The sequence below is a fragment of the Xiphophorus maculatus genome, chromosome 4 (genome assembly GCF_002775205.1).
Source record: "Xiphophorus maculatus strain JP 163 A chromosome 4, X_maculatus-5.0-male, whole genome shotgun sequence".
Taxonomy (NCBI): Eukaryota; Metazoa; Chordata; class Actinopteri; order Cyprinodontiformes; family Poeciliidae; genus Xiphophorus; species Xiphophorus maculatus.
In genome coordinates, this window is record NC_036446.1 from 15594959 (window position 1) to 15607137 (window position 12179).

Sequence of the window (12179 nt, forward strand, 5' to 3'; positions counted from 1 at the left end):
ATAAATTCAACCTGATCTTATGTGAAAATTATTCACCCTAAACTCACTTGGCAGAAACAAAAATTGGTGAAAAGGATGCGTGACAACTGGCAAAGACTCCCTTATCACTGTGGAGAGGTTTGTTAATTTATCCCTATTTGAGGATTTTCAAATATAAATATTGGAATCAAATCAAAGTCCAGACTTTGACTAGGCCACTGCAATCCTTCTCATTTTTAGCCATTTAGAATAGGACTTGCTAATATGTTTTGCATTATTCTCCCAACTGGCTTAGAGCTTAAGTTCACAAACTGGTGGTCAGACTTTCTCTTTTAGGATTTATTTATTTCTGCAGAGCTGAATTCATGTTTCCATCACTTACAAAGAAATCATGGAGAACCAGCAACGTCTCTCCAGACCAGCGTGTTTCCACCATCAAGTCTGACTGCTGGTATTAATTTAAGCTTTTAACCATTTTCAAACCAATATATCTCACTACCTTTGTTTCTCATCTGCTCTTAAAGTCATTTAAATCAAAGTATAGAGTGTTGATGTTTCTGCCTACTTCATGTTGTCAGACAATTTCTTCCTATGTGTTCAATTCAACACGTCATGACTGGATAAAACTGAGCTCAACTTTGTAAAACAATTGTTCATTCACAGTCATTGCTTAAATCAGATTGTTTTGGATATTTATTTTTTATTTAATAAAAGAAACCGTCATTAAAATTTTTATTTTAAAGTGTGTTGTGTTTAGTCAGATTACATACATCCTCAGGTTATATTTGTGTTATTAATATTTAATACCTTAGATGGAATAGCTTGTTGGCGAATAAGCAATTTCCCCTTGGGGCTCAATAAAGTCTATTCTATTCTATTCTATAGATCTGATGCTCAAATCTGTTAGAAACATTTTGATATAATCTACAAAGGATATATGTGGGGAAAACACTTTACAGCTCGGCATGTTTTTCATCTTGTGCAGAACTTTTGATCATCAGGACTATATTTTCCATTTTTATCATGCTTATTTTCCACTATATTTACAATGTTGTTTAGTATTTCAATTAGCCAATATGACCAAGTCAAAATTAAATCAACTTTGTCAAAGTTGACAAAAGCATAAATGCTGCATAAGTGGTAAAGCGATAATGATGCATCTGTTAAAAGGCTCTTTTAAAGGAGCACTTTGCTCCTTTTGGTTGATGAAAAACATGTTTACAGACACAGAGAGTCCTCAGTCAGGAGACAGAGAGCCATGAAAGTGAGGAATGTCACTCAGTCACAAGGTCACATTTAGACATCTATACACAGAAACATTCAGGCAGCTGAAAACCCCTCAAGCAAAAATAAATCTTGTTGTTATTCAGTACTTTGTAAATATTTGGGCCATGCTGGAAATGCGGCTGTCATATAAGTTTACAGAGCAGATAAATGACCAAATGTTTTACTAGAATTATATGATTTTATTATGTTTTCATGCAAAGTATAAACATATAGAAAGTTTCCACACCAAAATAATTTACATTTGCCAGTTCATTTTGGACGTAGTTGGATGAATCAGAAAATACAATTTTTAAACTCCCTAAGCAATCATCAGCTTTAGTCAGTTTTCTTGTTCAGCTACAAAAAAAGTCAGGAGTTGTTGAGTTTATGGTCTTTAGAAGTTAAAGAAGGAAAAGTTTCTCTGTTTTAATGCATCTAATATTTATTTACTTCCCCTTATTTAACAGTGAAACCAGCTAGCCTTTAATACAGTGAGAAAAACTGATATAAGTCAGAAAGTACAGAATTAATTCAAACAGAAAATGCATGAAAGCATAAGAACAGGGCATTATTAGAAATAACCTCCCACAAGAGAAAATGTGTTGAACGATACTTGAAACCAATTCAATTCAGTGTATTTACATAGCCTCAACTCACAACAAATGTTGTCTTGAGTCATTGTACAAAAAAATTCAATTCAATCACACATATATACCAATTAATTATCTTCATCAAAAAGTACAAAATGCTCAAGTAATTATTCGGTAGTTTAAAAAATGTTTGTCTAAGGAAACCCAGCAGAGTGACTTTGTTTTGTTGACACAACAAAAAATATCAATGTAAAAAAGTTCACACAAAAACTCTTAAAACACACCATCAATTATCTCCCGGTCATCTCTCGTCAACCACTCCTTCAATAGCTTGGTTAAATATTGAATAAACAAATGATTCTGTTTACATAAATGAGTCCTTTACCTGCGCTGTAGGTTGAATAAAACCTCCTGAGTGTAAAATACATGTTTTTGTATCTAGAAAAGTCAAAATAAGTGAATAAATCACCAGATTTATATTGTTAATCTCTCATAGAAACCACCAACCTAAGCAGATCGGGGAACTGTGATGTATGTTAAGATTCCCCCAAGGACCCTTTAATATTGGAAATGCAGAATTAAAGCCTTAAGATGTTTTTTTTACATCTGCTGTGTCAGTTTAGTCCTGATTAATAATCATATTTAAAGAGTTTTCAGCTGGATTTAGCTCAGAGCCCACAGGATGCTGTTTCAACAAGAGTTGAGGTGCAACAGTAGCTTTTGTTTACATGTCGCTGTTACAGATTCCTCTCAAGTCTGAGTCACCTGCAGACTGCACCAGCAAAGACGACTGCATTTTATCACCTTTATAGTGAGAGAGAGCTCTGTTACAACACAATGTTCACTTTACATTCTCCATCCATTGCTGCTGAGGGTGGGACAAAAATGGAATGAATTTTTGAACAGGGAGTGCTCAGATTTGCTTGGGTCAAAAACAAGCAACAAAATGATCAATGCGAGTAAGTATATTCTTTAATATACGTGGATATATTCACAAAGTATGAGTACATCCAGATTTGAAGTGAGAGAGTTTGAGATTAATGCTGATAAGAGCCAAACCAGACCTGCTTTGTTCCTACAGCAGCTTAATTAAAGTTTACTTTAACTTATCATTATCGTCAATCTTCTTAAACTTGCTTCGTGATTCAAGAACCACCAGGACCAATTTATGGGGAGGCAAATATTCTTAAAAACTTGGACTTTTCAATGATAACTAGTGCAGGGAACACACTGAATGCTGATGATGGCTCTACAGAACCCCACTTCAAAATTGTAAAAACAATCTTTTCACCTTTTTTATATTTGTTGTTGTAAATGGGTTTTAGATGAAAAACTTACACCTGGGATTATTATGAACTAAGCCTCAACTGTGCTAAAGAATAAACCCTGGTTATTTTGACATAAAATGTCTTATAAAGTAAAAAATGAAAAAAAAGTTAGATAAATAAAAGTTTTTGGCAAAACATAATTTTTTTAACACGAGTTTAAAACACATGCTCATATTTTATTACAGAGTGACAGATAAGTCCACAGACAACAGAGAACAGGAGCTGCAGACGCAATGATGACGTTTTGAGCAGAAAAGGGAAGTGACTGTGGAAATGTGGAAACATCTGTCTGTAAGCCAAGTGATAAATACTAAGAAATGATAAAATATTGCCCTGAATAGACGGAACAAGTGACAGAGGAGCAGTACGGAGGTTTCAGATCTAATCCAAAGAAGGAATCTAAGTTATGCTTCGTCACATGGTTTGGCGCGCAGCACTGGAATGAACGCAGCACAGATACAAAGAGAGACTGTCAATCTCAGGTAAGTGAGCCATACCACAGTTATTTAAACAAAAATAAAACTTTAAAGGTTTCCCTGTTGTTTGTTTAGCATTGTCTGGTACTGTGGCTGATTAAATGGAGATGAATGCACATCCAAACACAAACTGCCACAGTACACGAGTCAAATTGGGCACACTTTGATTTAACGAGCCAACCTGCAGAAAGTGACTAATATTGGAGGAATTTCTCTGCAGGTACAGAAACCGCACAAGGACAGATGCCATGGAGATATCATAGAGTCAGCCGATCGGTCGGCTTGTTGTTGGTGACGGAAATCTGCCCCACCGCAGGCGATGTTCCTTTCTGATAATTTTCAGCATGAAGAGCAGAGGTCGCCTTGTCGGCCAGCATCTTTGCTCCTCACATGCTGCCCCATGCGACAGCATGCAGAGATCTTTCTGCAGGAGTTCAGTCACATGACGCAGGGAGACGCACAGTAATGACTGTGACCGAGAGCAGCCTCCATTCTCAGATGGAGCAACATCAGTTGTTGTTGCACTTGCAGTTTCTTCTTCTTTTTCTTTTGCTTGTTTTATTTTGTAGATCAGAGAATATCCCGTGTTTATTTTTCTATTAAAATGCACACTGATGTTCAAAATACAGGTGTCATGAGGTGAAGCAGGTTATTTTATCCTCCACATTATTTAAATAATGTTTCTCTGTCTGGTAGCATATGTGTTTATTTTGGAACGTGGTTTATTTTAAAAATTAAGCTCACATAATCCACCTTATTTGTTTAAAAAAATTTTCAAACATGATGATTCTCATGTTGGAATATATATAGTATAATCATCCAAACAACAGATGTGATTATTTCTCTTCCTCCTGTAGTTTGCTTATGATAAACGCTAAAATATGTGTGAAAGAAAACATTATCTTGAAATGAAAAATATTGAATTAAAAGCAGTCTTATTTTTAAATTAAAATATATTTGTACTTACAAAATGCTTAGAGAAATAGGATATAAAAACAGATGGGGGGGAAAACCATTACTGTTTTTAGAGTTTTCCCTAAATTGTTTTCCAATTGTGGTTCACTGGAAAAACATTGGATCTTAATTAAATATTCATTTTCAAATTAATTTCTAAAAGTTCAAAACAATAAAAAAAATCCACTTTTTGGAATTCATTGGAGAATGACTCCAATGAATTCTCCAATGACTACTGGAGGACTACTCCAGTAGTCATTTTTACTACTGTTGCTGTAAAGAAAAAAATACACTGAGATTATTTTAACTTGAACATCTAGTTAGTAAGAGTTAATTTATTGTCTCCAGACAGATTTACTATTTGACGAAACAGTTAAGGTACCAACTCTAAAAAAAACAACTCCCTGCTGTTGTCTCACACAGACACTTTAACAGTGTTGAAATCAAATGTGACAATCTTAATTTGGTCAAATTTGTTGTGTACTTATCGCAGCTAAAAACCAGACGTGCCTGTAATTCTGGAAGCTGACAAATGATTTGTCTGATTAACTAATCGATCACTCAAGCTGTCAAAAGAGCAGGGAGGAATCTTCTCCTAGTGCAAGAACTTTGTTCTGTTCATGTTTTGTTTCCTTGGAGGCAAATAAATCACAACTCTTTCATCAGACGAACTAAACGTTACAGAAAACAAGCTCAACCAGTGAGGTTTCAATTACAAAACCGCCTCAGGGGGGATGGAAAGCGTCGACTGATGAGGGACACACCTTCCTCTTTGCACAAACTGTATAGAGCTTTATCTAGTCTAGAGGACTCCAAAGCACCTCAGAATACATTCAGTCATTCACGCACTGATGGTGGAGTTACGTTGCAGCCACAGATCCTCTGTGGCTGACTGGCAGAAATAAAAACGGCTCTACTGGACCAGTTGGCCACCAGGAGGCAAAGCGGATGAAGGTGACTGAAATGGACACACCATCAACCCTACAGGATGAACTCTGACCTCCTCAGCCGCTGTCGCCCCATCATTCTCATATATAACTTGTTTGGGAATTTCTAGCCGTGATATTCAATTTCTAATAAAAAGTAGCAACAGTTATTCATATTATACTTGAATGCCTGTTTTTTTCCCCTCTTTTATCTACAGGATTAATCTCAAATTAGGTTTGTAGCATGAAGTCTCAAAGCATGTTCTCACTGCAAAGAGGATTATCCACACTGAAATGTCTAATCCACATTAAATAAACGTCAAGAAAAGAAGCTGCACATATTTTCATGATTATTTAACTTGATTTAATCTGTGCAGCTGATACAAAGGACCAGACAAAGGTGTTTTCTTAGGTCTCTGGTGACAGTATGTAACCTCTGAGTTACCATCACCAGCAGACAGGTTTGTCACTCAGCAATGTCACCTGCTTGCTCTCTAAAAATGCAGCTGTTAGCAGAAGTTTTCCTCTCCTGTCACATGACAGATTTGAACAATGCGTTAGGTAATAGCTTCTGTTTTTGGCAGGAGAAAAAAAAGGCAAAACTATTCATTGTTTTTTTTCATCAATTACCAGCAGGAAACAATTTGTCCATTCATCTGAGGTAACACATTTATGCACACAAGGTCTACAGGGATCTGGTGCCTATTTCCAGAAATGAAGGGGTGAGATGCAGGACTGCACTGTGGACAAGTCACAACAGCAACACAGACAAGATGGCAATTATGGGACGCCCCCTTAGTCATGAAGTCTCCTCATTTTACGATGTCACCAGGTGACTCTGAATCCATCCTTGCACTGATCAGGTGTTTGGAACAAATCAATGTGTGGATGTTACCACAATGTTCTCCAGTTGAACAAAAACAGAACTGAAGTTATTATCTTTGGACATAAACAGGAACGATCCAGAGTCAACACAATAGATATTACAGATAGAAACTAGAGATCAGGCATGAAATCTGGGTGTAGTGATGGATTCTGACCTAAACCTCCAGAGTCACATAAAGACAGTTACAAAGTCAGCCTTCTATCATCTTAAGAACATCTCCAGGATTAGAGGACTAATGCCTCAGTGAGATCTAGAGAAACGTATCCATGCGTTTGTCTTCAGTCGCATTGATTATTGCAACAGCGTCTTCACAGATCTGCCTAAAAAAAAATCAATCCTCCAGCTGCAGCTGATCCAGAATGCTGCTGCTCGCGTTCTGACTAAAACCAGGAAGTTAGAGCACATCTCCCAAGTTCTAAAGTCCCTACACTGGCTCCCTGCAGCTCAGAGAATAAACGTTAAAATACTTATTTTAGTTTATAAATCACCAAATGGCTTAGCAACAAAATAAATAAAAAAGCTGCTGGCTGTTGCTGTATCAACCCTCCAGACCACTCAGGTCTCCTGGTTCTGGTCAAAATCTTTCATAAACACTTTCCTTGCAGAAATCCTTCCTATAAGGACTGAAACAGCATAGGGTGTGTCGACATTACATTAAACCTCATGGATTAACCATGGGATGTTCCTCAGGTTCACACGTTGTGAAGCAGATATGGTTTGTTTGGGAAAATGTAAGTATTGAGTCGATGCACTGAATGCTATTATTTTTTTAAAGTTATTTTGATACAACAGAACATGCAGCAGAATAAACAATTTATCACAAACTGGTTATAGATGTGAATGAAGTAGCAACATTTCACCACTTGTTAGAAAATGCAGCTGTCTCTGTTTCTGTTGTAGCTGCACTTCATGCGACTCCTGCTTCAAACGTGTCAGCAGCAGCTCACTGACATTATCTGCTTTTGCACTGGTCACATCTCAGCTTTTATAAGATGATTTGTATTTATCTCAAAGTTAAACAACAAAGCTGCAAATTTTGCCCCTGAAAAATAATTGGAATTTTATTTATTTAAAACAGATTCATACCCAATTTCTCCTTGAATTAAATATTAATTCAAATATTTATTTATGAAAAAAGTACTTTTTGTTTTTCCATCTGTTATTTGTACACAAATGGAAACGAGAAAAAATTGTAAAAATTGTCTGAGTGGATACAGATCAAAAAATATTTATACAAGTGTAGAGTGGCTCCTACACATCATAGTGCAAGTTTGTGTTTTCTGCAACGTGTTTCGTTACTAAAGGACAACTTCGTGTCAGATTCTCTCCTAGTGCTGCACCCAAACTCCAGTTCACTGTCATCATATGAATTTTCTCATTGACTTTAGAAATGAACTCTCCTTCAAATAATTTTCACTTGTCCTGAGATGTTGCAGCTGCAGTTGATAATGACTCTAGGGAACATGTTTCTAAGGAAATTCCTCTCAGCTAAAACTAACTACTGATCATCTTTTGGGAAAAAAACAAGAAAGCTAATGAAAACATTTCCATGTACTAAAAACAATTTTCCCTGACAGCTGCTTATTTAAATAGTATGACAAACCTTTTGAGTCATTTTGCATTTTTTTCTTTAATAAGAACAGAAAACTGAATAAAAGTGATTCACTTTGCGTTCATACCTGGAACCAGTTCACCAAGCTCTCTTTCAATGGGATATTTTTAAAGGAGTTAGGCAAATTATAATTTAAGATCATTTATACATGCATCACTTTGTATGCTGCTCATTGTTTTACCAGGCTCAGTGGTGCTCTAGCTTTGATACATTATCTAAAACCTAAATTAAACAATTCAGTGATTACTAAATGAAGTGAAAGCTGTGTAGATCTGTTTAAAGTGAGATTCCAGTTATCACTGGTTTCTAAGCTAATCTCTCCAGCTACAGACTTCTGCACCAGCACCAGGCCATCTCTCTTGTTAAAAAGCAAACCGCCACTCCTTCTTTATTTGAGAAAGTTGCAAAGCGTTGCACAATCTTTGAGAGGCGGGACTGGAGCAGGGACTATAACTCATCTAGCTTTATAGCTCTCTCTCTCTCTCTGCATGATCCAAGGAAGTTGGACCGGCTCCAGATGAGTATGTTGGAACAGGTTTGCACACACCCTCGGCTTACTACTCATTGCTTATTTGCACTTTGAATTACAACTTTGAATGGACTGAATCTAGAAAGATTATTATGTCTGGAGTTTATAAATCTCTGTTGTGGGAACAATTTTTGATAGGTATTTTTTCAACCTATATAAAAGGAACTTGTCTTTTTATTAGAAGAGAAAGGGAGTGAGTGGAATGTGGGAGAGTGATCTTAACAAAACAGGGGGGGTAACACTGATAACAAGTGAGGAGGATAAACAGAACTAAACTCTACACACAGACAGGTTTACAACTAAGGAGTATCTCAGGAAGGCCCCCTAAAAAACACTTGTGAAAACGTGAGTGAGTTCAAGGAAAAGTCTTACACACAGTTTATCAAGTTCCTCCTCTCTGGGGTGATAACACTAAACCTTAAAACTAAAAAACAACTTGTAATATAAAACTACTAATGTAAGGAAGATAACAAAACATAATAATTCCAACAATTTTAATTAATAAGTTTACAGACTCACCATGGGAATATTTTGGGAGAGTTTCTTTGTTATTTTTTGTGTCTTTTCTCTGTGAACCTACAAGGAATGACCTCAGTCAATTTTAAAAACAATACCTGGGTCACAAGTTTGAACGTTTTTGTGTATTTACACCAGAAAGGTTTGAAAAGCTCAGCTTACACTAATGCCGCCAGCAAGTCTCTTCCACATTTCCTGCAGGATATTTGATCCGTTTTCTTGATAAAAAAAAAGCCTTGGTATTGTAGTTTGCTATTTTCACTTGGGTTCCTGAAGCTTGATGAAAGTCTGCTTTATTTATTCCAAAGTTAGTTTTATGTATCCAATTACGTCCAAGTTTCAATCATATGTTGAAAAGAAAATGGCAGCCTGGCAGCCCCAAAGCATGATGTTCCCACCACCATGCTTTACAGTTCTGTTACTTAGTCTTAAATCCCCTTCTTACTGTAATCCCTCCAAACATAATTTCTGCTCACTGAGGCCAAATCGCTAAATCTATGGAAGTTTGACAGTCTTAATTAGCAAAAGCTTCTCGAATGGTATCAGCTTCAAACCCTTTGAAATATAAAGTTTATTCTTAAAACCAGATCCACACTAGGAAACCAGAAAACTTAAATTAACTCTTATAGCAACAGTGCTAAAATCAATGCCAGAAACTTGACGATGGCGATAAAAAATACCTTCAAAAGGACATTTACACAGAAACAGAGGATCAAAAGTGTATGTCTTATATCAGACCCTGTGTGTACAAATGTTTGTTTCTGAAATTCAGCGTTTTTTATGTGATTCCTTTAATCCTGAAAAGACCGAATGTCTTAAAAGCAACAAAAAAGGCAAAAATGTATTTGATGCTGCATGAAAATGTATCACCATGTCTGTAGATTTGTTGTATTTTCCGAACTGCCTCCTGCTCTCAAACATAAGAGATTTTGCCCCACAGGGAAACCCGAGCTGCTGTTTTTATTCAGCTGAAAATATAAAGTCTCATCCTTTAGGCGGTTACAGATTGTTAGTTCTGATTAGACTCTTGCATTTCTTTTACAGTGTTTAGAAAAAACCTATACAAACGCCCCTCAATTCCTCAGAGCAGCTTTACTGGACAACACAACTGGAGAGCGCTCTCTCTCTCTCTCTCTCTCTCTGTCTGAAATGAAGTTTTCTTGTGTTGAAGGCGACTTTGGGAAAGTTGAAATAAGAGAGAAAATGTCCCCAGGAGGCCAACCAACACACTTCCCGCCTCTAAAAGTAATTCTCCATATAGTTTTCACACCAAAAAAGTAAAAAAAAAAACCCAGTAAGATCCATTGATTTTCTTTTTTTATTTGAGTTCTTCTTCAGTGTTCAACTCTTCGCCAGAAGGAAACTAAATATATAAAACAAGTGTGCAGACTACTAATAAAAAGACAGAAAAGGCCTATAACAGAGAATTGCATCATATGATTTTGTTGTGTATAGCATTGAGCTCAGTCCGAATTTTCTTGAAAGTTGGTCTGTTTCTGGGGTCGTACTGCCAGCAGTTGCTCATGACCCTGGAGATCTCCACGGGGCAGCCGTGAGGAGCGGGCATCCGGTATCCTGCAACAAGAGTCACCATCAGCTCTCCGCAGGATTACCTGAACTCCAGCGTTTATCCTCCGCAGGCCGAGAGACGTCTTTACCTTTCTCCACCTCGTCACGCGTCTGCTGGTTATTCATGCTGGTGTAGGGCGTCATCCCCATGGAGAACGTCTCCCACAGTAAGATCCCAAAGCTCCACACGTCACTCTGAGTGGTATAGCGACCTGAGAGAGACAGCAGGGGGCAGCATTCGCAAAGGAAAAGGTGTTGTGTTCTTTTGACGGTTTGCAGTTTGCAAAGTGCAATAGGATGAAATGATTTTTGGCCTACCATAGTTCAGGGCCTCTGGAGCGGTCCATTTGACGGGGATCTGCCTCAGACCCCCCTCTGCAGAGTAGATCCCGTCATCTCGCTCGCGGGACATCCCAAAGTCGCTTATCTTCACCACGTTGCGTTCTGCAACAAGGCAATTTCTTGCTGCGAGGTCCCTAACAAAAGAAACAGATGCATTAGGGGAGAAAAATAGACAGAAAACTCATGTTCTGCAGAAGAAACAAGATGGAGAGAACAGACGATACTGAAAAGGAAAGAGAAAACGTGTCTCTGGTGTTTTGTGTGGGTTCGTTTTGACATTCTGTGATGCAGGCTGGGCAGCCATTCTTCCAGAAACCTGTTCTGATCTGTTCCCGCAGTGTGAACTGTACTCAGCCAGATATCACATCGCCGCCTCCTCCTCCTCTCCACAACTCCCACAGCTTCATGATGCCTCAATTCCTCAGCCCACATCCACTGTTTAACTCTCCAGAATTTTCTTGTTTTCAGAAATTTTCAATTTAATTTATCTCTACTTTTAAGTTTTTGTTGAAATGAGCTACAAGGACATTTCAAGTCTGAATAAAAGAACCTGTTAAATCTGTGCGCAGTCAAACTAGAGATAATGGGACTTTTCTCAGTTAGCTCCCATATGAGAAGAAACATATTCTGCTAACAGAATAAAATAACTTCTTTCCTGGAATGAAGATGCAGAGCTGCTCCTATCATAACTTCACTGTGAAAAAAAACATTTCTCTGCATGAAGTTTGATTACGTTTCAACTTGGGCACCGCGTCTGCACATAGGGGAAATTCTGCATATTTATATACAGTAAAGCAAACAGTTCTGAAAGAGCAGAGCTGTTTGCAATAAAAATAAAACAAAATGTACTGAAAGGCGGTGACAATTGTGATGCTGGAAAGAAAAATAAATGTGTGGAAAAACATATCCAACCATGGATGTTACAGAAGGTATAATGCATCCTCTCCTCCAGGAACTTACCTTAGATTACATTGCAAATAATGTTTCTAATTTAATAAACTGTCTAAATTTTTTTTAATGCTTTTTAAAATACAAAAAATAAAAGTTTATGATTGCAAAGAAAACAAACTCTTCAGCTGCAGAGATAATCAAAATTATAAAAATATAAACTCTCAGAAAACAAAGATACTTTTTTTATTCACCAAATGAAATTAACAATATAACTGACAACTAACAATATAACAATATAACACAGGACAGAGGGTG

General features: G+C 37.1%; 1 protein-coding gene across 2 annotated transcripts in view; it reads right to left on the minus strand.

The window, feature by feature from the left end:
• Positions 1-10362: 10362 nt before the first annotated feature.
• The window catches only part of fes (FES proto-oncogene, tyrosine kinase), a 29246-nt gene continuing 27429 nt past the window's right edge, over positions 10363-12179 (minus strand). For both annotated transcript variants that reach the window (XM_023331751.1, XM_005807697.2), the window contains exons 16-18: positions 10950-11107; positions 10721-10843; positions 10363-10637 (exon numbers count right to left, since the gene is read on the minus strand). In XM_023331751.1, the coding sequence (XP_023187519.1) occupies positions 10495-10637; positions 10721-10843; positions 10950-11107 (424 nt within the window). In that variant the 3' untranslated portion in view covers positions 10363-10494. The remainder of the gene's footprint in view (positions 10638-10720; positions 10844-10949; positions 11108-12179) is intronic.